Genomic DNA, 26,428 nt, shown 5'->3' on the forward strand with positions numbered 1-26,428 from the left:
CTCTGCATAATTCTCACATTGTTATAGAAAAAATATCAACCGACTCCTTTTAAGTGAGAGGTCAATATACATAACTTGCAAGTAGTTGATATATATATATCCCAAATGGTTGGTTGTTAGTTTCATAGTTTTATTATTTTTATAAAATATTTGTGCCATAGTTATAACTTATAACAATCCATTGTCAACCAAATGTATAAATTCACTCAAGTTTTAGGAAAGAACAATGACAAAAAGAACAATAATAACAACAGAGGTAATAATATTAATTCACATTATAATTGAAACAATAAAAAATAGTTTGTGACCTGTCACCTTATAGTTTGCTTTTTATTGTGCATTATGAGTCATAACTCGACTTTATTTACCTTCATTCTAAATTTATAACGGACGATTTTAATAATTATTATTTTAATTTAATGACCAACAGTCATAACATCAATTCTATTCATCAACCCTGTGTTTATAAAGGCATCAATTTCTATATCTCGCAAAACACACATGAACATGATAAGTTCTATTTCATGTCTAACATTCTATATTTATAGAATTATTATATACATCTTAAACACTTACTGACTTGAGCATCGGAGTATATTTTGCAGGTATCCACTTACTGTGCTTTTTTATGTTCGAGTTATTCTCATTTTATTAAATAAAAGATGTATTACAACAGCACAAGAGACTGAGCTATACTCGGAAATTCATCCACACAAGAACAATTGACGTTCAAGTTATTCTCATTCCATTAAAAAAAGGTGTATTACAACAGCACAAGAGACGAGCTATACCTCGGAAGTTCATCCACGCAAGAACAATTTGCGCCCATCGTGGGGTCAAGTAAAATAATTCCTACTCCCCTCAGATTCATAAAACTTGAATTACATTCAAAGTTTTTGAACCAATCTCAACAATCTTGTTTAAGATTTTATTTAATACATTTTATCAAATTTTAATCTATCGTAACTTTTTATAAAGTATGTACTTTATACATTCGAATTGCTTCACTTTTATGTAACGTAATATTTCACATCTCATAATTGATCAATGAATCAATCCGAGAAGAAACTCGACTTCTAACCAATCTGAGAAAAAAAAAACTCGGTTTTCAATCAATCCAAGTACAAACTTACTATCAATTTTGCTAACTTTTTCAAAGTTCTATAGTTACATAAGTAAATATATTTTATTCACACATATTTTTGCATTTATATTTTGTGTAACTAATATTTACTGATTTATTAGTTATATTCAAACCTCAATATATGTTCTATACAATAATGACATATAACAACCATGTCAATTAAATTTTTATTTCATTATGTGCTATATTCTTATTGCTTAATGATTTTATTTATATAATTAAATGAAGGTAATGATGAGTTTAAATCTTAAAATTCGATTCCATCAAAAATCAATTGTATATCAATTGTATATAACTGTTATACTATTCACTTTATGCTATTAAATTTTATGTTACTATTTGTTTAATGTGGAAAGTTAAGTAAAAAAAAGTTACAAATATGCAAATTTGCTATTTTTGCACAAAGTCATAGCTAAACAAGATTTATTTTATTATTAGATGACTAATTATTTTATTGTTTTATTAACAAGTTAATGCAGATTCTACGAAACAAAGTTATAATATTAGCAAATAAAATTAAGTAATTCATATTTGGTATGTATGACATTCATATGTTGTCTTCTTCTCTACAATTATCAAATTTCAAGGTATATTTTTTTTACTTTGAACTCCTTTACTTTTACAATATATATTATTCAATATATGTTGTGATTTTATACATATTTATTTTCTCAATTTATCTTATTAATGTCATATGACTTTCAATATAAATTGTAAATATTCAATAACTAATTGCTTTGAGCGAGAAATTCATCAATAAGCTGTTGTGGGCCGAAAAAATTTTCAAGACAATTAACCATGATATCCTCGGATCATACAATCGATTGCGTCAACGGATATCTATTTCTGAACTTTTCAGTTCACATATAATCAAATGCTAAAATTGTTCTTAAGCAAAAAAGTATCCCCTATACAACCATCTTGATTGAATGACTCTTATCACTCAAATTTTTTTTTTTTGAATAAGTGCTGACATAATAACCCGACTAAGCTTGGAGCTCACCATATTATTATTCACTTATCTTTTAAGCGAGCTATAACTCATTTTATTTTCTAAGCTTAGCCTGGATCATATGATCGGCAGACAAAACTTGGGGGCTGTGATCCGTCACCATATAGCTCGGTCTTTATTGTGCATTATGAGTCATAACTCGACTTTATTTGCCTTGATTCTAAGTTTGTAACGGACAATCTTAATAACTATTATTTTGATTTAATGACCAACACATCAACTTTATTTTCATCAACCCTATGTCTGTAAAGACACCAATTTCTATATCTCGCAAAATACACACGGACATGATAAGTTCTATTTCATGTATAACATTCTATATTCATAGAATTATTATATACCTCTTAAATACTTACTGAGTTGAGCGTCATAATGTATTTTGCATGTATCCACCCACTGTGTTCTTTGACGTTCAAGTTATTCTCATTCTATTAAAGAAAAGGCGTATTACAACAGCGTAAGACGAGATATACCTCAAAAGTTCATCCACAGAAAAATAGTTTGTTTAAATTTAAATATGTTCCAGACCATTTGAGAATCAAACTGCAACCACAACTGCATCATTTCAACACTTGTGAATTCTTACTTTTATTTTACGTTTTTGTCCAGCATCCACTAGATAATGAGTGGATAGAACTTTTAATTATAGAGTTAATATTATCTATCATTAAGAAGAAGAAAAAGAAAATTACTTTTCAAAAATTTAAAAAATTAGAATTAAATAAAAAACATTAGATCAAATTAGATCCAAATTATAATATTGCCAACTAAATTAGTCATTGCATCATTTAACATGGTAACATAATGGTAAGTCAGTACAACGAGAGTCAAATAACAATTAGTAAAGGTGATTATTCTAATGAAGATTTTATGATTGTCATTATGTGAAGATATTTTATTTTGATCATTAGATGACAAGTTATAGGGCTTGATTTTTATATATTATAAAAATGTTATTTTTATTTAAAGTGTAGTTAAATAAATAACATTTTTTAAACAAAAATCATCATAAAAAATATTTTTGACATCTTTGTTGAAAGCAAAAAGTATAGGTAAGCAATAAAAATATGTGAACAATGGATATATGCGGATAGTTATCTTAGTATTAAGATTTAGGTAGATAATTTGGAATATAGTGTGTTTTTATTTTATTGAACTAATTTTAAAATTTATTGTTCATATTGTTCACAAAAATCATTGTTTACCTAACAAAGCCCTAACAAAGTCCTGATTGAAATACTTGCCATTAACCATACACTATAGTTAGTACTTAGAACTTAGTGTGTGTTTGAATTACAGTTTTCAATGAGAATTTGTATAAAATTAATTTTGCAAACTTAATTGATGAAAAGTAAGTTTGTGTTAAAGTGATTTATGTTTAGCAATCTTTATATCAAAATGGATTATAGTAAAATAAATGTTGTTTGAATTACACTACTCAAAATCACTTCTAAATAAAAAATTACTAAAATAGACATCGACTTAAATAATTTTTTTATATTATTCTATCATTTTAATTTAGATATTTGAATAGATTTTATTAATTAATTATATAATAGAATTAATATTTATTTACTAAAATAAAAATAACATATCAAAACTAGTAAAATATATTTTTAATTAAAATAAAAAATATAAATTTTAGATATATATATATATATATGTTATATTTTTCTTAAATTTTAAGTATTAACATCAAAATGTTAATTTAGCATTCTTTTACATTGTACTCTTACTTTAGTACTCTAATAATCTTATTCTTAATATTATTTTAGAATCCAACTATTATAATCTTAATTACTTTATTATTACCTATGATTAATTATTTTATTTAGTTTGTCTTTTTTAAAAAGATCATAATTTATATTATAAAAAATTATACTAAAATATAGTACACGAGAATTACAATTATAAAAGAGAGTACTAAAAATAATAAAATTAAATATTTATCTTAATAGTGATGAAAATAAATTTAAACATTTTTTATGATGTTTTTATAAAAATATTTTTAGTATTTTTAGTACTCTTTTTTAATACGCTATAATTTTACTATTATTATTCCATAAAAAAAATAACAGGTAAAAAATTATATAAACAAAAAATAATAAAAATTTTATAAAGAATAATAATATTTATGAAAGAGTAGTACAAAAAAATATTATTAAAAAAGCAACAAAATTAATTCTATAAATAATAGAAAACAAAATTGGTAAAAAAAATAAATTTTTATTACACAAAAATTATTATTTTTAGCTTTGATTAAACTTAAATTAAAAAACAGAATCATGTTTATATTTAAAAAAAAAATTACCAAACCAAAAAATAAAACTTTAAAAAAAATTAAATATATGTTTAATACTTCAAATGTGAAGCCAAATACACCCTTAAAAATTAGAATCCTACTCGTCGGACAAAGAAAATGTGAGACGTGGGAGAGAACAATAGTGTATTGTCACCATCCAACAGTAACTTTCTCGGAATATGGCGCAATTTATTGAATTGGTTAAAGAAAGGAAGGTCCAGTAGGCTCCAAGCTCCAAGCGACAAAAAAAATAATTAATAATTAAATTAAATAATATAAATATTATTTTCATCAAACAATTAATTTGTGTACGACGTTATGGACAGTGGGTCCGTTTGCTGAGAATAAAATAAAGACTACATAATTCTCATTCGAAGACCATGGTGGGGGATAACGATCAAATTAAGATTTTAGTTAGCAAAAGGCGGTTCTCCGCGACTTTTTCTTCTGTTTTCGATGAGCGCCTCTCAACTAATTTTTGAATTTTTATTTTCGTACTTAGAACATTTTCGTTCATACCATAATGTTTACATTTTACGGTTTACACTATATAAAATTTTGGACCGATCCAAAAGTATTATTATGAGAGGTAATAATATATATAATATTAAAAATTATATAAAAAATTATATAATATAAAATATATTATAAAAATATATTAATAGAAAATATATTTTAAAGTATAAAAAATATGTGTATAATTTTTACCAACGAAGTGATTGATTTTTCGTATCATAAAATTTATCGATAATAGAATTTATGTCAAATTTTTTAATAATTTTTTAAATATAATTAAAAGACAATTACCAAAAAATTTATCTTTCATTTTGGTTGAGTCATTTTTTATAATATTCATAGTTAAAAAAGATTTTTCAGTTGTAGTAGTTAAAAGAGAAAAAATTAATACCAAATAAATGAAAAAGACTGTCACAAAAAAAATCACTTTATGAGATTTGCAAAATTTTATTTAATTAAAAAATATTAATAATAATATATTTTTCAGATTTTTTAATATTGTTACTTACTTTTTAGATATTAGAAATTATTAATATTTACGTTAGACTGAACTTTTATTTGTAATAGACTAAATACTTTTATTTATTACTTTTTAAATACTTTTTTGCCATTTACAAAAAAAACAATCCAAAAATCACTTTGTATAAAATCATTAAGTTTGAAAGGTGCAATTTTTTTTTTTCTAACTATGTTTATAAAATTTCAAATCAAAATATAATATTTAAAGTTTTTTTGAGAATAATAGATAAATAATATTATTTTGAGTCTCAAATAATTTATAAAAATAAATACAAATCCCATTTAAATTTGATTATTGATTTTTAAATTGCACAATTAATAAGTTCTTAAGTTAACTATTAGCTACAAAAAAATTAAGTGGAAAAAAAATTCCATACATAAAATTAAACTAATTAGATTAACTTCTCCTTATGAATATACTAAAATAAATGTCTTATATTTAACAAGTTAGATAATGAAATAACTCAACATTTAACTATGTGAAATAATTATTGAACTCTTAAATTTTCTATCCATTATTTCATAGAGTATAGAAATTTGAAAATGATACTATCAAAGTAATTAAAATTAACAAAATAACACGTTTATTTTGGTGAGCTTAATTTAACACAATAGTTTTATATATTATAATGGTAACATCTAATAAAATATATTTTATATTAATGAAACATAGTAGCTGGGGTTAATCTTATAAATAGACTAATGAAGATAAAAAATAATATTATTATATACTATTAACGTTTTTCTAAACTTTAAATGAAACCGCCTCTAAATAGATCCATTTTTTTATATAACACTATCATGCCTATTGAGTCGCTTTTCTATTAAATTTAAAAAATTAATTTTATATTTTTATTTTAAAATTATAAATTTAATAATAATTACAAATAAATTATAAAAAGATAAAATATCTTAAATTATTTAACATATAAAATGTTAAAATAAATAAATTTAAATTAAAAAATAAGATTAAAAAATATTAATTTATTATTATGTGTAACAAAATTAATATAAAAATTTACTAATATTATTTGAAGATTAGTTATTTATAAATATTATTAAATTTATTTATTTTTTCAATCCTATTTAAGTAGAAACAAATTTAAAAATTTATATCCAAAACATTCTTTATCTTCATCCGTAATTCTAATAGATAAAAAAATATATTTCTTCAATCTTATCTTAAATTTCTTTAATTATCTTTAATTTTATTATTTTTTAAGATTATTAATTTTTATTTTAATTATATTATCTCATCATATTATACACTATTCTTCTTCTATTCATCCCAATCACAATTTATCAGATCTTTATTATTTTTTAGACTTACTTGTTAAAATCATATTTTATTGCTTTCAGACAAAATTTAAAATATTAAGTATTCAGATTTTTTGTTAATCAAATTATGAAATTTGTCAATAATTATTAAAAAATAATATCAAATATATTATATCTTCTTAAAAGAGTAATATTATATGGACACTACTATTTTAACTACTATTAACATATACAATTGAATATAAAAATATTACATTGTTGAATATCTCTCGTACTCTTAACACTTATTTGTGATAATTCTTAATCTTTCTCTGTATCTAATATGTCAACTCTTATGTCTCTAACTAACAAAATTTTTAAGATTTTAGTTTTATTTAATTTCAAAACAAAATTGTAATTTTTATATTGTTATTTTTTTCTAATATTTTTAGAAAATTAATTTTTTTGTTTTTTAAATTATAAATTTGAGATAAAAAATAAAAATTTTAATAAATAATAAATTATTAATAAATAAAAATAAAAATAAAAATTTTATAAGTTATTTATTATTTTTTAATGTATAGAATAATAAAATTTAAATTAATTTAAGTATAATACTAAAATTGTTACTTTGTTATTATATGTAACAATCAAGATAAAAATTTATAAAAATTTATAAATTTATTTATTTTTTCAATCTTATTTAATTTGAAGTAGATATAAAAATTTAAATTTAAAGAACTCTTTTTCTCGCATAATTTTAGTTGCTAAAAATTTTTTCTTTTAATTTTATATTCAATATCTTAAATCATCTTTTGTTCCATTATTTTTAAAAAAATTTTAATTTTTATTTTCATTATTTTTTGCTATTTTTTATACACATATTTATCATTAATTTTTTTAATAAATTGAAATAAAGATAAAAGAAAGTACTACATGTACTTCATAGAATAAAGAAAAAGATAACATGGATAAAAGTTATGGGTAGAATAAAAAGATAACTGCACAAAGAATAAAAAAATTAACTAATAATTACAGTTTGGATCAAATTTTAAGAAGATAATTGTATTAAACACTATTTATTAATATGATTAAGATGAAAAAGCGAATATGAGACAACAAACTCTTTTATTCTCTTTATATATTATTATAGATAACTGTTCAAAAGTAATTTAAGTCTTTTGAATTAAAGAGTTATTTGAACAAAATTATAAAAAATAAATTGAAAATACAAAGTTATCATAATTGTTTAGTTTTAAGTACACGTATTTGAATTAATGTATATGATTAAATTTAGTTTAATTTAGTAAGTGAGAGTAGAATATTTGAGATGTTTGATCATATTTTATGTATGATTTTAAATTTATATAATCAATATTATAATAGTTTTTTTATAATAAAATAATAGAGCAATTAAATTTAGCTAGGTATTATTAAAATGAGTGATACAAAATTATTCTTCTCTTTATAACGTCTTTTTTGACATTCAAAAAAACGTTTTTATTAAATCATTTTTTAGAATTTCTCATACTCTTACAATTTGTTTATGGTTCAGAACAATAACTTTTTTCTTTTTAAATAATCAGGTAGGGTTCTATTAATTTTAATTATAAGTATTTATGCAAGTTTTGGTTTACATTTATATAAATATAATTATGAAAATCTAACTCTTATAATAAATCGCTTCTTTAGTTACTTACATCTCCTCAATTTTGGTGTCCCATTCACATTTGATTTAATCAATTGTTTGTATAGCAAATTATCACTTTATTATTGCTATATTTGTACTTTGTTTAATAATAATGAAATGATGAGTTATAAATGAGTTTATAAACGGTTTAATTACTCTATTGGTTCTATAATTTTACAAAAATTTTAATTAAATTTTTTATATTTTTTTAATTGAGTCTTTGTATTAAATATTTTTTTAATTGGATTCTTTTATTTTTTTATATTTTATTTGGGTTCCTGTACCAATTTTTTTAATTGGATACCTATACAATTAAACCAATTACTGTAAAAAAAATCTAATTAAAAGAAAAAAAATTAGTGCAAAAACCAATTACAAAAAATATAAAAACTTAATTAAAAATTTCGCAAAACTATAAGGTCCAACACAATAATGAAACCTTTATAAACAATGACTTATCATATCACTAATCTAGACATTATAAAACATTACCATTTTTCTTTTTTATTAAAATATACCCGAACAAGAAACTTTTTATGGCTATTCAACCCAACTACATTTAAAAGCTCTCTAAAGAAAAAAAAAAAAGTTGTCGAAGGGAGAAATCCCAGCGAAGATTGAAAACCCCTGTCAAGTGGGGATGTTATTATAGATATTGTCACTAGGAAATTTGGAAACAATTTTTTCAAAAATTAAAAAAGAAAAAAAAGAAAGAAAGAAAGGAAAATGTATTGAATTCCTCTTGATGCAAAAGCAGTAAAGTATAAGGTGTTTCTGAAAACGAATTTATGAATTAGAGGTCAACGTTCCAAACAGCTCCATCTCCTTCCCCACAAGCTTTGTGTATATCTTTCATTCTCTCCACCGATTTACATATTCCACTGCAAGACCAATCAAAAGATGCCACGCACACGTTTCCTGTCCTTGCCTTCCAATCACAATCTGTGCCATACTCAAAAGAAAAAATAAATTGTCATATTTGGAAGTAAAGTTACAAAATATAGTGATACATCAAAGAGTAAAAAATATACGTATAAAATGTAAGAAAAAAAAGAAATAGTGCATTGTGCATATAATAATTATGGGGATTCAAAATATTTACCAGGAGGTGTCCCACAACACATAGAGCGTTCATCGATATGTTCAACTTCTAGGCCCAATAACCATGACCCTAAAGAGACGTCCTCATTTGCATATCTGTGTAATATGGGCCTGTAAATTTATTTGCATTAAATATCCTAATTTCATAATTATAAAAAAAAACATATCCTAATTTCATAACCAAACAAAAGGTCAAAATCTCCAATAGTTAAACGTTTGCTATCTAGTCCAAAAAAAAAAAAAACAGAAAAACCATTTGCCATTAAATAAAATTCTTAAATGGGTGAAATATATGTAAAAAAAAAGGGGGGGGGGGGGGGGGGGGGAAGTCACCTGTTTCTTCAAACATGGTATTGTTTGAACACTAAAGATTTCACAAGAGATATAGCTCCCTCAATATCAATTAATCTATATCTAGGGATCAGAAATTTTTGGAGCCAGTATTTTTTATTATTTTTGTCATTATTTAATTAATATAAATACTAAATTATTTTTAATAAATAAATTTTATTAATTAATATGTGTAAACTCTAAAAAAATATAAGTACAAATTGTATTTATTTATGTGTATAAAACTTTAATAAATATAAATATAAATTAAATATTTTTTATGTGCTGTAAATATAGGGATAAATTATTATTATCAAATACTGACAAAAAAATAATAATATTGGCTAGCTATGTAGCATTATTATTTAGGACTTGAATTATTTAAGGCTAATAGGTAGTTCCTTAATGAATTAAATGGGTGAAGTTTGGGAAAGGACAAAGAAGTAATCACCAGTTGATGGAGATATATGTAGCAAGATCCTTGGAGATGGCATATATTTGGCCAGTGGCATGCCTGAAATACTTGTTCCCTTCTTCTCCAAACTTCCAGTGCTCAGCCTCATGATACTTTACCCCTCTGCACCCACACCATGTTTCATTTAAACCATCTTAATTAATTATTTCACATTAATAATAATATAATATAATGTATAATAATAGGATTAATAATAAAAATGGTTTCTAAAAGATCAAGTGGTTATCAATTTGACCCTAAAAGAAATCAAATGTTTCAAAATACAATAATAAATCTAATTGATTTAATTAAACAATAATGTGTCATAAAATGGTTATGTCACGTGTCATGAATCATGATCTAAAGACATTTGAAGGAATAATTGACCCTTGATATTTAGGATTATTTTGACTATTAACATATTAATAACCTTACTTTTGATATAGAACTGGACCGGATTTCATGCAGCCAATATAAACCCTAGGTCTTGATCTGTACTTAGCAAGGGTACTCACTAGCATGCCTGCATTAACAAATTTGAGAGTTGAATGATGACAATAATAATAGAGTTAATCCTAATTAATTAAGATGCATGGAAACGTACCAAGATTTAAATGGATGTCATCATCAACCTTGACATAGAAATCAGCATCCCACAAAGAAACAACAGTGGAGAAAAAGAGGCGAGTCTTGGTAGAAAGCTCATGGTAGCCCTCAACATGGTCGAGCCTCAAGAAATCATTGTGTTGAGCCTCTTCTGCGTCAATTGCTTTATCGAGAATGCCACCTGCAGTGGTGCTGTGGCCTATCATGAACCTCACAACAATCCCCTTCTCTTTCTCCAGTTCCTTAAGCTCGCTTCCTTTCGGTAACCATGTTTCCCGTATCGACTCTCTTCTCTTTTTGCTGCTGAACGCTGTGTTGATTCCAATCACCACAAATGCTTTCTGTAAACCACCCTCTTGCCTCTTCAACTGCTCCCCACTATTTTCACTTCTCCGAGCTGCTGTCAGCTCCATTTCCAACGTTGAAACTGCTTTGTCCAGCGACCTTTACACGCACCAAAATTATTCCTTCCATTATTAATTAAAACAAGATTCTTCGTGCCAATTAAATAATATATATATATTTATATATAAATATATAATCACTGATTTTAATATACGTATATTATTTTTATAATAATTTTCTGTTATTATATTATATTAACAGAATTATTATAAAAATAAATGATTAATATTAAATGTAATAATGTATAATTATAAGGATTCCGCTTAAACTGATTTTTGAGTTCACCAAAAATCGAATTCTTGACCTTTTAGATTTAGTGTTCTAATACCATGTCATAATACCACTTATTCCAAAAGTTTCAACTGATGGAAAAAGATAACACTAATAGTTATATTTCTAATACTCCATAAACCTCTATTATACCAATTGTACAAATATTTCATTAGCTCCTCATATTTTTGTTAATTATAAATATTAATTTAAATAAATTAATTTTAAATTATTATCCCTCTAATATTACCTTAAAACTCGAGAAAAAAAATATAATGTACATGTTTATGATAACTCATGATTTATATGCATATGTTTTACTCACTTGATAGCTTGATGGGTCTTTGACACTTCCTCCATTACATCACCAGCTCTGCCTTCAATCAACTTCTGCTCGAAAATTGGATGTAAAAGAATTATTGTCATACATTTCAGTAATTTTATAATAAAGATTACTTACTAAAATGATTGAAACATCAATATTTCTAAAACACTTAATAACCTTCGATAAACATGGATTTTTAAAATAGGGCAAGTTATTGAGGTGATACACTTACTCGTTTATGGTCACAGTCACGAGGTTTGGGTAGAGGCACCAAATTATTATTATTATTATTATTACTATTATTGTCAGTGTTAGAGGGGCGAGTCCACATTTGACCTGTGAAGAGTGTTCCAGCAAGGAAGCATGCAATGCATAAAACAAATATGGCCTTTCCTGAAGCTGGTTTCCCCCTCATCTTTCTACTAACAACTTGCCTTGCCCACAACAACACTTCTATGAACTTTTGCAGTAATGTGGGAACCATTTTCATAGGTAAAAAAAAAAAACAGTTATTATTAGTACATAAATAAAATTAAATGACTCTATATATAAGTGAATTAAATAATAAATAAAGATGATGATACTACTGTAGGTCTCAAACAGTTAAGCATGGGCAAATACTTGTTACTGTATGTTAGGTCGCAGGAATAAAGTAAATGAATAAGATCTATAAACGATGTGATTTACCATACACATATATTATAAGCAAAAATTTTATGATCTTTTTTAATATTTCGTGTGTAGATGTATTACTTGTTTGACATAGGTAAATTTTCTGGCTATCACCAAATAATAGAGGGGTTTGAACATATCATGTGATATTGTGTGGGATGTTCATATTAGAAAAGTGAAAAGGTAAAGTGTGCGTGAGGTAGAATGTATGGCTTATCTTGCTTTATAACAGTTCGACAAAAATAAAGGGTGATAATTTTAATGCTATGAATCAGAAGGTATTAAGGGAAAGCTATGGACAGCCACATCTACAAAATTAAAGTACAGTTTCAAATAAAATAGTTGATTTCTTAATTAATTATTGCTGGTAAATGCTTCAATAGATTGAAAATGAATCACTTCTGAGCTTTGAGTCGGTCAGTTTTATGAATATACATTCAACAATTTACATGTAGAGGATTCAATTATGTCAAAAATATAGAAAGCATATGAATGAAATAAATAACAAATATTTGAAAATGGTTAGACTAGATAGGATATCCAATTACCTGAATAGATGTTGCGGTTTTGATGACTGAAAGATGTTAATTATTTTGACTGAAAGTTCTTAAGATACAATAATAATAATAATAATAATAATTAGCAAATTAAGAAATTAATTTCTACCAATGTAGGTAGTAACCTTTTTAGTGTTATATGGCGTGTTTTGATATGTAGGATAGTGGCAGTTTGATCATGTGGTTTCCATGATGCAACAAAAAACAGCTATTAACAAGAAAAGAGCTTCATTCATTCCTCTTTAGTTTGTGATTTTGTGTGGGCAATCTCTCTTGCTTGCACCTATTACGTGTCCACTAGGCTCTAACCGTTGCGTTTGAAAGTGAAGACTATATATGCCACTATATGTAATTCTACCATTCATCATCAATATTAAAGGTATTTTAGGGTTTGATGGCAACATTCTAACCAGAATATAATTCACAATGCTTAGAATCTTGAGTTGACTTTTCATGTTTAAATTCCTAGGTTAAAAAAATTCCTAACCTAAATCATGCCCAACATACTATTTTAAGGGAAAAAAAAAAAACTGTAGCCTTCCCCCTATAAGATGTGATAGCATATTGCTCGTATATATTAAGTTATTAATAAGTGCTAGAGAAGGAAGCAAGCAATTAACTACAATTAATTAATCCAAAATGAATGAATTAGTAACTAATTATTGGTTGGTATAAGGTAACAAGTTGATAGCTCACACGCTAAGAGTGACTGGAATTCTGGAAATGAGTTCCATTTTGTTGTACTCTTAGTTTTACATTGATTCATGTATATATATAGGTATATATTTAAATGATTTTTTAAATTAGTGATATTTTTTCTAATGACAATAATATTGTTCTTGCCTGAGCGAACGGAGGTATAACTCGGCTCTTGACGAAGGTAAGTGATCCTTCCCAGAAAAGTGTGGTATACGTCGGTTGACTGGAGGGGGGAGGTTGAGTACCTGCAAAGGTACTCCAATGCTTAAGTTAGCAGAGTGATATAGGTGTATGAATATTCTTCTTTCATAAAAAGATGATCTTACCTTTGGTTGTTTCCTCGTCCCTTTATACCCGTGTGGACGAGGTTGTAACGCCTGAGGAGAGGATTGATTGCATATCCGACGTTATCAATTAGAGATTAATGCTGTCCTTCAAAAAGGTCGGTTATAATTGAAGATTATGCGTTTCCGAGCTATAACTCGTAACCGATGTTTACTGGTCATATCACAGCCCCCAAGTTTGTCCTGACTTAAAAGAGACAGGTTAAGCTTTTAAATGTTCATTAGCGAGTTATAGCTCGACATATGGAGCTCCCAGCTTAACGTGGTTCATTTAAGTAAAACCGTTTTGTTTTGAAAGGGTTTGGGAGATAGAAGGGTAGTGGAAATTAATTCTTGTGGTTTTTCGTAGCACACTTTATTTATTGTGTTAATAATAGTTGTGCTATTTCCAATGCGTTGCATCTACCGTTGAGAGTGGGTGGACTCGAACGGCTGATATCATCTTACGGAACTGAAAAGTTTTGCTAAATGAAAGGGAAGGGGACTTGGTGTTTTTCTTTCGTTGCAGTACAAGAAATCTTCAGAGGCTTTTAAGGAGAATGAGTACTAGAGGTTAGTGAAATTTCCTTCATTTCTTATTCTCAGAAGTACTTTTCTTTATTTCGTTTACAAAAATGAGTGAGAGAAAGAAAAAGACATTACCCAAGGTTGAAGACAGTGAGACTTATGACTGGGTAGATAGTGATGTTCAGATACGGGCTTCGCTTTTTTCAGACGTAGATAGTGTTGGTAGAGTGGTTTTGTCCAGGATAGTGAAACCAGGGTTTCGTCTGGAATTGTTGCCATGCAGTCGGTCTGATCGAGTCTATCATAGGAGGAAAGATTTTGAGAGTTTTTATATGTATAGCCCTGTGTTGGAGGAGTTGCATGTTAAGCTTCCGTTCTCCAGCTTTGAGTGTGATGTTATGACACAGATGAATTGTGCCCCCTCTCAAATCCATCCTAACGGTTGGGCATTTATCAAATGTTTTGAAATTTTGATGGAGTTTCTTGAAGTTGAAACAGATTTAGAGTTATTCTTTTCACTATTTCAAGTCAAGGGTGTTTGGAAGGGGTTGTGGATAAATCTGAATAGCACCCCAGGTTTTTCTGTTTTCAAACTTTATAAATCATCTTTCAAAGATTTTAAAGAAATGTTTCTAAAGGTAAAATCTGTAGATGAGGAGTTCCCGTTTTATCTTGATGAGCACTTGGGAGAGAAATTTCCCATGTATTGGTGTTGCCAACCAAATCATATACTAGGCCCCGAGCTTATTAGTGATCGGAATGAATGCATATTGTCTTTTCTGATTGAAATGGTTGATAAGGGTGGTTTAGTGTCTGTGTCAGAGTTGCTCCCCTGGGAGGATGACAGATCGGCCGTTTTGGATTATCTAGGTGAGGAATTTTGTGGATGAAGGCTTTTTTATGTGAGATATATTTGTTCTGATATTCTTATAATTTTTTTTTAGTGGGGAAGTATCCTGGAGTATCGGCCTCAAGCCTAAGGTCTCGGTTTAAGGCAAAAAATTTTGAAGGTTCCTCTTCAAACCTGGAAAAGGTTGATGGTGGGGCCGAGGTTAACCAACCTCCGAAGAAAAAGGGAATTGTGTTTAAGAAAAGGAAAACAGATTTGGTGGAGTTGGATGGTGGAGGAAGTAAGCAAGAGATGTTATCATTGGAAGATTTGTCGAGTTTTACCTTGAAACAAGAAAAATTGCACACTTTTGATAATGAAGGGGAGAGTTCTTCTGTTTGGTGTCCGAAGTTTTCGTTTAATGTTGTTGCTGATGAGGTTGTTCAATCATCTACCGACGTTTCTTTGGTGGAGGAGGTCGGGGACATAGGAGTCGACCAATTTCTGCAGGTTAGTTTTCTTTTCCAGTCTTGCTGACTTATACAGAAAATAATATAGTTACTTACTTATTGTCGTTTTGAATGGCAGGTTCTGGGGTTTCGTCTTGCTAGTATTGGTCGCAGTCAAGAGAAGAAACACAAAAAATTGTCAAATGATGCTTCTGCAGCTGTTGCTTTAAAAGAGGAGCTTCTGTTGAAAGACAAGTCCTTATCTGATCTGAAAGAAAAATTTGCTGAAGTTGAAAGTGAATTAAAGGGTGAGAAGGAAGGTCGGGAAAAGACAGTGAAGTTATTGGCGAAGAAGGAAGAGGATCTCATCAGTCTAGGCAACCAAGTTATTGAATTGACCTCTAAAATGAAAGAAATGGAGAGTGCCAAAGAGGGTGACATTCTGGATGCATTTGCAGAGGGGTTTGAGCGAGCTGTGACCCAGGCAAAATTTCTTGTACCTGAGGCAGACTTCTCTGCTATGGACCCTGGGAAAATAATTCGTGAAGGCGAGCTTGTTGATGACGAGGAAGCTGCCGAGGAAGGCGATGATAACTTAGCTGATTAGGGCTTTTATTAGCATTTTGGGCTGTATTTTTATGGAACCTTGCCTCTTACTTTTTGGAATAGGATCTGTTATTTATGTATGTGCTGAAAACTTTGTTTTGTCTTTTCTGAATGCTTGTTAAGATTCTGACTTATCCTTATGAAGATATTTTGACTGTGTTGTTATTTAAGCGTTTAGTATTTGCTTAAATGTTGCGCATTCGTTACTGAATAATGCGACTTGGTTTGGTAACCTTTTCGTGAAAGGTCGTCGAAGTCTGATAGTTTGGTAACAGTTTTAACTGAAAAAATGCATGAAAATATGCTACAAAATGTTGAGTTTTATTATGAATAGTACCTTGACATGTTATATGTCGGTAAGCTAGCCTCGTTAAAACCTTCTTGAGCAAAACCTCTTTTGGGAAAAATCTCAAGGTAGGAAAAAGAGTACTAGCATGCTGTTGTCCTTAACTGTAGTATCGCTTTAAGGAGTGTACATTCCATGTGCTGGAGATTTTGTCTCCATCTAAATGTTCTAACTTGTAGGCGCCTTTTCCTAAAACTTCACATACTCGGTATGGACCGTCCCAAGTTGCTGCGAGCTTTCCGTGGGTGGAAGGTCGGCGAGCCTGTTCTGTTTTTCTTAGTACTAAGTCGCCGATGTGGAATCCTCTGGGAATTACTTTCTTTGAATATCGTCGGGCAAGTTGCTGTTGTAATGCTCGGTGCCGAACAGCTGCTATATCTCGGATTTCTTCGACTAGGTCAAGCTCGGCCAACCGAGCTTGGTCATGATTTATAGCTTGCGTTCTCAGCGAGCTTTGTGAGACTTTGATGGGGATCATCGCCTCCGAGCCGTATACTAGACGAAACGGAGTTTCCTTAGTTGTTGAGTGTGTTGTAGTGTTATATGCCCATAGCACCTCAGGAATAAGCTCGGCCCACGCCCCTTTCGCGTTATCGAGCTTTTTCCTTAAGGCTTGTAAGAGGACCTTGTTCGCTGCCTCCGCCAACCTGTTTGATTGTGGGTGTTCTACAGATGAGAAGTGTTGCCTGATTCTTAAATTCTGCAAAAATTCTTTGAAATTATGGTCGGTAAATTGTCGACCATTGTCAGTAATAATATGCTATGGTATGCCGAATCTACAGATAATATACTTCCACACGAAATTAACCATTTGTGACGATGTTATTTTTGCTAAAGGCTGTGCCTCGATCCACTTAGAAAAGTAATCGATGGCAACTACCAGATATTTTACCTGTCACGAGGCCGTGGGGAAAGGGCCGAGGATATCGATGCCCCATCTGTTGAAAGGCCAGCTTACCACGGAATGATGAAGTTCCTCGGCAGGTAGGTTAATGATCGGTGCGTGCTTCTGGCACTTGTCACAGGTCTTGACTTTTTTGCCGCTGTCTTCCCACAATGTGGGCCAATAAAATCCGGCTCGTAAAACCTTTTGTGCTAAGCTTCTAGCTCCGGTGTGTATTCCACATATGCCTTCGTGGGCTTCGGATAAAATAAGGTCGGCTTCAGCCCTGTCCAAACATTTTAAGAGAGGTCGAGAGTAACCTCGCCTATATAAAATGTTATTTAACAATGTAAAGAAAGATGCTTGTCTCTTAAACTTTTTCTTATCTTGAATTTCATCAGGAATAAAACCATGGCGGAGGTACTGGATATAAGAATTTTGCCAACTGTCCTTATTCAGGGTGGTCAGAATCCTTATTGTATCAATGCTTGGTTTATCTAGAGTTGATTGCAACAGTTTGGCAGTGTGTGCTTGTGTTGTTGCTAATTTTGACAAAACATCTGCTCTATGATTTTGTTCTCTAGGTATGTGGTATATTTTAACGTCCAGAAAGTTTGCTAATAGTTGTTGAACAACATCTAAATATTTTAGTAAAATCTGATCTTTTGCTTGGAAACTTCTGTTTACTTGTTGAATAACTAATAAAGAGTCACAAAGTATTGTTAAATTTGTAATATTTAAATCGGCTGCTAACCTGAGCCCGGCTATGAGGGCCTCGTATTCTGCTTTGTTATTGCTGGCTTTGAAGGAGAAACAGAGAGAGTGCTCCAGAACTATGCCGTCTGAGCTTTCCAGTAGTATGCCGGCTCCAGACCCTTGAGGGTTTGAGGCACCATCAACAAACAAGGTCCACGTCTGGTTTACCTGTTCTGGGTGTGAGCTTGTCAATTCTGCAACAAAATCGGCTAACCATTGTGGTTTGACAGCACCTCGTGGCTGGTATAAGATGTCAAACTTGGAAAGTTCGATAGACCACTTAATTAGTCGGCCTGCTAATTCAGGCTTACTGAGTATTTGACGAAGTGGGTGATCGGTTCTGACGATGATTGTGTGGCTTTGAAAATAAGGTCGGAGTCATCTTGCGGAGAAGACCAGGGCCAAGGCGAGCTTCTCGAGTCTTGGATAACGAAGTTCCACATTCTGTAATGACTTGCTCACAAAATAGACTGGTCGCTGTTGCTTATCTTCTTCTGCAGTGAGAACAGAACTAATCGCCACGTCAGTGATAGATAAATACAAATATAGTGGTTTTCCGAGCTTGGGCTTCTGTAAAATTGTTGGTTTTGAAAGGAGTTGTTTTAAATCGGTGAACGCTTTTTCGCACTCTTCAGTCCAAGTAAAGAATTTTTTGTCTTTTTTCAGGCATTGAAAAAAGCTGTGTGACTTAGATGCCAAGCATGGGAGGAATTTGGATAAAGCTGCTAATCTGCCTGTTAAACGTTGCACTTCTTTTATAGTTGTCGGACTTTGCATGTTAAGTATTGCTTGACACTTTTCTGGGTTTGCTTCAATACCTCGGCTTGTCAGGATAAATCCAAGGAATTTGCCGCCTTGGACGCCGAAAGCACACTTCTCGGGGTTCAGCCTCATGTTATATTTTCTGATTTGTGCAAATATCTCCTCAAGGTCTTGTATGTGAGGGTGGCCGATCTTTGTTTTGACGACCATGTCATCGACATATACCTCGATGTTTCGGCCGATTTGTTCCTCAAAGACCTTGTTCATGAGTCGTTGGGTAAGTTGCACCTGCATTCTTTAATCCAAAAGGCATAACATTATAACAATAGTTACCATATTCAGTTATAAATGCTGTTTTTTCTTGGTCGGATGGATGCATAAGGATCTGGTTGTAACCAGAGTATGCATCCATGAAACTCAAGGTACCATAGCCACAGGAATTGTCAATCAGGGTGTCAATACTTGGCAAAGGATAAGCATCCTTGGGGCAGGCCTTATTTAAATCAGTAAAGTCGACGCACATGCGCCATTTACCGTTATGCTTTTTTACCATGACGATGTTGGCCAACCATGTTGTGAAGCGGAGTTCTCTAATAAACTCGGTGTCAATGAGCTTCTTGACCTCGGCCACGGACGCTAATCGTTTCTCGGTCCCGAGGTTCCTTTTCTTTTGGGAGATCGGCCGAGCTATTGGATTGATTTGTAATTTATGTGTGATCACTGCTGGGTCTATCCCCGGCATATCTCCTGAAGTCCAAGCAAATAGGTCAGCGTTCTGGCGTAAGCAGTTGATCAGCTTTTGCTTTTCCTCTTTGGTAATAGATGTTCCGATGAATGCAAACTTGGTTGGATCCTCCTTGAGGATGACCTTTTCCAGATCTTCGTTTGGTGTAGGGCGATCTTCAAAGTCAGCCCTTGGGTCGAGCTCGTTTAGCAATGGTCGTCCAGATTGTATGGAATTGACACGTGCCTGAGTGCTTTTTTTAATCGGCTTGAGGCTGGTATTGTAGCATTGCCGTGCTTCATGTAGGTCACCATGTACAGTTGCAACTATGTTATCATGCACAGGAAACTTGATACAAAGATGAAAAGTGGAAACAATAGCAGCAAATCTATTTAAAAAAGGTCTTCCTAATATGAGATTATAAGGACTAAAGCAATCGACCACGAGATATTGTATATCCTGTGTCTTAGTTAGGGGTTGCTCACCGAGTGTGGTTTGTAACCACACAGATCCCAGCACAGGGACTCGTTCTCCTGAAAATCCGATTAGATCTCCCGAGTAAGCTTGCAGGATATGAGTGCTGAGCTTCATTTTCTGGAATGTGGCGAAGAATAGTACGTCGGCGCTACTCCCAGGATCAAGCAGCACTTTCCGAACAATAAGGTCTCCCAACTGAATCGAGATCACCACGGGATCGTCATAGTTCATGTGGTTGGATTTAAAATCAGAACAGCCAAAAGTCATCTCAGGAACGTCTGGGGTTGGTTGAGAATGGCTAGAAGAGTGTTCAACCGCCAACATAGCCCTGTATGTGCGTTTTCTTGCCGAGTTTGTTTCTCCTCCACCGGCATATCCCCCTGAAATACAGTTAATCACCCCTCTGGGCTGAGCCGGGGCTTTGTCCTTTTCTTTGGATGATGAAGTTGTTGCAGGTTGGTCGGAGCTTGGAATTTGACGTTTCTGCATGTGTCCTGCAATGAATTTATCAAGGTGTCCTTGCCATGCTAAGCGCTCTAGGAGATCCTTGGCAATCACGCACTCATCTGTGGTATGACCATGCTTTTGGTGAAAGGTGCAGTATTTCGATTTATCTACGTTCTTTGGCTCCGGGTAGCTGCCGGCCTTACGGGGTGGCGATGAGCTTGGAGTTTAATATTTCCTTGATAATGTCGTCCCTTTTTGTGTTGAACTGAGTGTAAGACTCGTAACGTGGCACAGGCTTGAAATTTTTCTTGCTCTCCCGAGGTTTGTCATCGTCTTTCATGAACCCTGACTTTTCTGCTCGTCGCGCTTGTCGAAGCTCTTCGATGTCTATTTGCCCCTTGGCTTTCTCCCTAAACTTGGCCAGAGTCTTTGGCTTGGCTACTGCAATAGTTTCCTGAAATTTTCCAGGTCGGAGGCCGCTTTTAATTGCATGCAAGTGGACCTCTGGATGTAAATCAGGAATTTGCATGGCGATTTTTGTGAAACGGGTAATATAATCCTTCAGACTCTCTTGGGGACCCTGCTTGATTGTATTCAGATAGTCAGAATCGTGCAGATAAATTGCTGATGCTGCAAAATGGTCTTCAAACTGCTTTGCTAGCTCCTGGAAGCGGGAAATAGAATCTGCAGGCAAAGAGCAAAACCAGTCAAGTGCGGGTCCATCTAAAAAGGAAGGAAAACAACGACATAAAATGGGGTCGGATGCCCCATTGACAATCATAATTGATCGGAATTTTTTAATGTGCTGCTTAGGATCCCCTAGCCCATCGTAGGGAGTTAGCGTTGTCGGCAGCGTGAATTGTCTGGGCAGTTGAAAATTCATAATGTCAGCCGTAAAAGGTCATGCCGAGTTGTCGGGCTGGTCATTCTCGTCCTCGGGTATTGCCTCCTCGTTCTGATGATCAGCGTCATCGTCTTGAGGTGTCTCCGAGACATGAGTCGGTTCGGACCGTTGGTCATCATTTTCCTGCCGCTCACGACGATCATTGTTATGTTCCAGTCGAGCATTAGCCAATTGTTGAATCTGTTGTTGCATTCTTTGGTTTTCTTCTGTCATGCGCTGGTTTGCTTCAGCCATACGTTGATTCGCCTGTTGGAGCTCAGTTACCATCCGGAGAAGCTTGGACGGGGTGGGGGGAGGGGCATCGGCCATCGTCAAATGTTAGGGTTTCAAGAGCTCGTGAAAGGAAATTTCACACGAGGCCCTTCTTCTAGCGCCAATCTGTTCTTGCCTGAGCGAACGGAGGTATAACTCGGCTCTTGACGAAGGTCGGTGATCCTTCCCAGAAAAGTGTGGTATACGTCGGTTGACTGGAGCGGGGAGGTTGAGTACCTGCAAAGGTACTCCGATGCTTAAGTTAGCAGAGTGATATAGGTGTATGAATATTTTTCTTTCATAAAAAGATGATCTTACCTTTGGTTGTTTCCTCGTCCCTTTATACCCGTGTGGACGAGGTTGTAACGCCTGAGGAGAGGATTGATTGCATATCCGACGTTATCAATTAGAGATTAATACTGTCCTTCAAAAAGGTCGGTTATAATTGAAGATTATGGGTTTTCGAGCTATAACTCGTAACCGATGTTTACTGGTCATATCAAATATACTATTGAATGGCTAAATAAAATCCATTTTTTACACATTTGTCTTACATAAACTCTTTATATTATGCAAAAAAAGTGGTTGTTTTCATAAATGATAGAAATAGTTATAAATAATCTGTCAAAAAAATATTTATCAACCAATAAAATTGAAGTAAACATAAAATAATTAAAAATTAACATCAATTTAACTAATTATTTTTTAATTAACGAAAAATTCAAACACAATGTTTGTTCAGATAATAATAAAAGATAAGGAAGAGAAAGAAAGTAGAAAAGAAAAAATGATAATTATAAAATAAACTTATTAATATTAGTTGAACAAGATTATTCTATATTTTTATTTTTATTTTTTAAATAACTCAATATAATAAGATAGAGCGATCAAGAGCTAAAATAAATAAAAATAAAACAGAAAAAAACAAAGACAACTAAAATACTACTTAACACTATATATATGCTTCACTTGTACCATGCATGTACTCTACTTGAATAAATTGCAATATCACTGTAGGCATGGGAAGGCTGATGAATCATGACGGTTGCATTGGGAAGACAGCGACAATAACAAAGAGGCCATGGATCCAGCTTGACCCAAGACTTATGAATTGGAGACAAATGTATTGCATATATCATAAATAGCAAGAGCTATGTATAACAAACAGCACCTTGTTGATAACTAACTAAGCTTGAGTGTTGTTTTTTTTTTTTCTCCTTATACAGCACCTTAATTAAAAAGGTCAATGGTGTGTTGGGTAATAGTTTTCTCTTTTTCCATCCAGCCACCATTCCTATTCCACAATTTTAAGATTCTATTCTTTTTCCTTCTTATAATAGTCTTAGTGTGGTAATACTTCCTATTATGATAGCCTTAACTTGTACCACTTATCTTTCTCTTTACTTCTGTAACCACATAAATTCTTGACTTTTATTTTTGGTAATTACTCTTTTTTTTTTATATTGAGTATTGCTAGAGAACCAAAAGTACATGAGCCAAAATCTAACTAAATGTGTCAAGATTGGGACCTAATAATTTAATGCACATCAGCACCATCCAAAAATGATTCAAAGTAAACCATATTCACCCTCCCCAAAAATCCTACCTTCTTTTACGTTTTACCACACAGGATTTAAAAAACATCTACACCCGCATCACGCCTCTGGAACCATCGCGCAACTCTCTTCCCTCTCTTCTCCGGACACCGCGACGGCGCTCCTAGCGGTTCTGGCCTTCGCGACTCCAATGAAGCTGCCTGAGCGCAACCCTCTTCCCTAACTTCTCCAGACGCTTTGACGCTGCGCCTAGCATCCCCGACCATCACGCCTCTAAAATCGGAACAAGAGCGACGCCGCTCTGCTGTTGCATGTGGGTTTTTCCGGTGCCGCCGAAGCTACGTGTTGCAGCTGCGCCACCCGCCGGTGGACCTCCACTTCTCCATCTTGGAAACTCCCTGTTCTTCTTACTAATTGGTAAGTATGGTAGATGTTCCCTCTGACTTTCTTTGCATGTTTTGAAAGGAGAATTGGACAGTGTTTTGTTGTAGTGGTTCGTGTGAGTTCTAATTCGATGGATGTTCTTTTTCAGATTGTACAGCTCAGGTTACACAATTTTGGGGCATCACTGGTCCTTGGCAAATATAGCAGCTGCATGTTTTTCATGTTTTTTGAGTGTTGCAAAATCTTGATCACAAGTAAATATGTTTATTGATTCCTAATTGAATTTGGGTGGATTCTAGTTAATCTCTCAAAAAGAGAAGATAGGAAAATACAAAAGTAAAGAGACAAGGGTCATGGATGTTGCAATTGGTACAGATTGGATGTTGCTTTTATCTGGGTTGAATATTGTAATTGTAGTTGTTAGAGGCTAGATGTTTCTGTTCTGCTCTATGGTTTAGAGACTAGGAATGGTGTTCATATGAGATGTTCTTTGATATTGCTAAATTAGGGGACGTTTTTGTTGAATAATTTTAGATATTTGAATGTATGATTTGTTAATGTTTATTTGAGTGTATAATTTTGGATATTTGTGTGAATGATTTTTTACTAAAAGAATACACTGCTTCTTTGGAAGAAAGAAAAAATAAAGAGGAAGAAATAACATTAATTTGATCTTTTTGACTTTTCACAAACTATCTATGCAATGTAATTTCCTGGTTCTCATCCTTTTACGGTGTCATAATTTGACCTAAGTCTTCTTTGGGGGAAAAATAAAAAGAAGCTTCCAGCGGATTCATTATGTATATGCCATCCATCTCTACGCGTGAACAGAAATAAGTCACTACAATGCGACTTCCTTGTTGCAAATGGAATATTGATTTAAAAGGTTTGCATGCTGAAAATATAGTGTGAATTTAAATGTGGGGTTGGTTGTTAAAATAGAATAAAATGATCTTAAATTTGATTTTACATTAGAGATAATTAATGAGATAAGATCAATTTTATTATAAATAGAATGTTTCTTCTTTAATTCAGATGTTGACAAGTTCTTGAAAGTATGAAAATTTTATTATGTTTTCTTTTGATTTGTCATAAGATGGTGATGTTATGTTGCATCATGTTTCGATTATCAAAGGGATGGAAAAAAGAGTTCCTTTCTCAGTATCTCTATATGTTTATGCTTTGATTAGGGGTTGCAGATGGATTGGGTTTTGAAATTGGCACTACTGTTTTCTTTTTTTTTTTCCTCTTAGATAAACCATTGCAGCATTGGGACCAGGTAAATTTAAATATGTTATAACAATTAAGTTGAACCCTTTTGTAGTCAATTTCTTTCTCATTTTTAAAATTACCCTCCAACACGTAATTGCCATGCAGGACGTTGTACAGGAGTTTAAGAAGGAGATCATATTAGACATAGTGATGGGTCCTCATAATTCAGAAATTGGCAAGGCACTGCAGGTATTGAACAGCAATCATGTGCGCCGAAACCAGCCTAGAAAAAAGTCTATGGCTATGAGATCACCTTTCACAACACCGAGCACGAAGAGCATACTGCAGCGTGCGGGGTTACCCACTAGAAAGCTAAGAAAGGGGGAAAGACAACGGAAGTAAAATTTTTGACTAGGTAGAAAAACATCAATATAGATACCTGCGTTACTACTATGTTTTTCTTGTGGTAGAGTTATATAGCTTAATATGGTATTTTCCGGCTTAAACTAGTTTCGTGTGAGCCTGATAACTCGTGTTTTTGCTTACGGGTTTATCAACTCATGTTGCTGATTTTCTCAAGTTGATGGTGACAATCAATCGTAAACCTCTGAGTGGATGGTGCTTAATTGAGCTAGGAATTAGGATGTTTCTCTTACTTTGTAAATTGGATGATTCTGGATCTGTTTTATGTTTTGGCATGTTTAAAGCATTTGAACTTGTTAGTACTTCATTGATGAGTGACTGGCTCATATTTTATTAGATACTCATCAGCAAGTTTCATATATTAGTTATTTCAGGATTCTCAAACAATTTTTTTCCAAGTTAGTGATGTCAGTGGTTGATTAAGCAATTCATTGCATATTGATAATATTGAGGTGTATATAACCCTTTTGGTCATGTCTATGCTTAAGTGGCACTTCTGTCCATTAACTCGCGTGTGTTAACTAAATGGAGGTGTTCTTTATTTTTTTATTATTGTTTTCTAATGCTGGAATTGTGACGTTGCTGGAAATTAACGCATTGTACGGACTCGGTTGTGATCAGGCTACAGTAGGTAGGATTTTAAGTGGATGGTGTCTTTGGTATGGACTTGGATGTTTCTTCTCATTGTAAAATGGATGGTTTTGTATA

At 31.9% G+C, this 26,428-nt stretch overlaps 4 protein-coding genes across 4 annotated transcripts; 1 reads left to right on the top strand and 3 right to left on the bottom strand.

The window, feature by feature from the left end:
* Positions 1-8,724: 8,724 nt before the first annotated feature.
* On the bottom strand, positions 8,725-12,346 carry LOC112769557 (probable beta-1,3-galactosyltransferase 8). The gene is made up of 7 exons (XM_025814068.2): positions 12,164-12,346; positions 11,932-11,996; positions 10,930-11,375; positions 10,761-10,848; positions 10,323-10,448; positions 9,543-9,652; positions 8,725-9,382 (listed from the first exon to the last, which is right to left on the bottom strand). Exons 1-7 carry the CDS (start codon positions 12,344-12,346, stop codon positions 9,234-9,236), a joined length of 1,167 nt encoding a protein of 388 aa, XP_025669853.1. The 3' UTR covers positions 8,725-9,233.
* Positions 12,347-14,817: 2,471 nt separating this feature from the next.
* On the top strand, positions 14,818-16,758 carry LOC140183082 (uncharacterized). The gene is made up of 3 exons (XM_072231094.1): positions 14,818-15,580; positions 15,655-16,049; positions 16,128-16,758. Exons 1-3 carry the CDS (start codon positions 14,818-14,820, stop codon positions 16,593-16,595), a joined length of 1,626 nt encoding a protein of 541 aa, XP_072087195.1. The 3' UTR covers positions 16,596-16,758.
* Positions 16,759-17,040: 282 nt separating this feature from the next.
* On the bottom strand, positions 17,041-19,551 carry LOC140183086 (uncharacterized). Its single transcript, XM_072231098.1, has 5 exons — positions 19,398-19,551; positions 18,976-19,073; positions 18,578-18,819; positions 17,899-18,148; positions 17,041-17,640 (listed from the first exon to the last, which is right to left on the bottom strand). Exons 1-5 carry the CDS (start codon positions 19,549-19,551, stop codon positions 17,041-17,043), a joined length of 1,344 nt encoding a protein of 447 aa, XP_072087199.1.
* A 40-nt stretch (positions 19,552-19,591) lies between these two features.
* LOC114927446 (uncharacterized) lies at positions 19,592-21,031 on the bottom strand. Its single transcript, XM_029297369.1, has one exon. It carries the CDS (start codon positions 21,029-21,031, stop codon positions 19,592-19,594), a length of 1,440 nt encoding a protein of 479 aa, XP_029153202.1.
* Between the last annotated feature and the right edge of the window lie 5,397 nt (positions 21,032-26,428).

Source organism: Arachis hypogaea, chromosome 3 (assembly GCF_003086295.3).
Source record: "Arachis hypogaea cultivar Tifrunner chromosome 3, arahy.Tifrunner.gnm2.J5K5, whole genome shotgun sequence".
Lineage (NCBI taxonomy): Eukaryota > Viridiplantae > Streptophyta > Magnoliopsida > Fabales > Fabaceae > Arachis > Arachis hypogaea.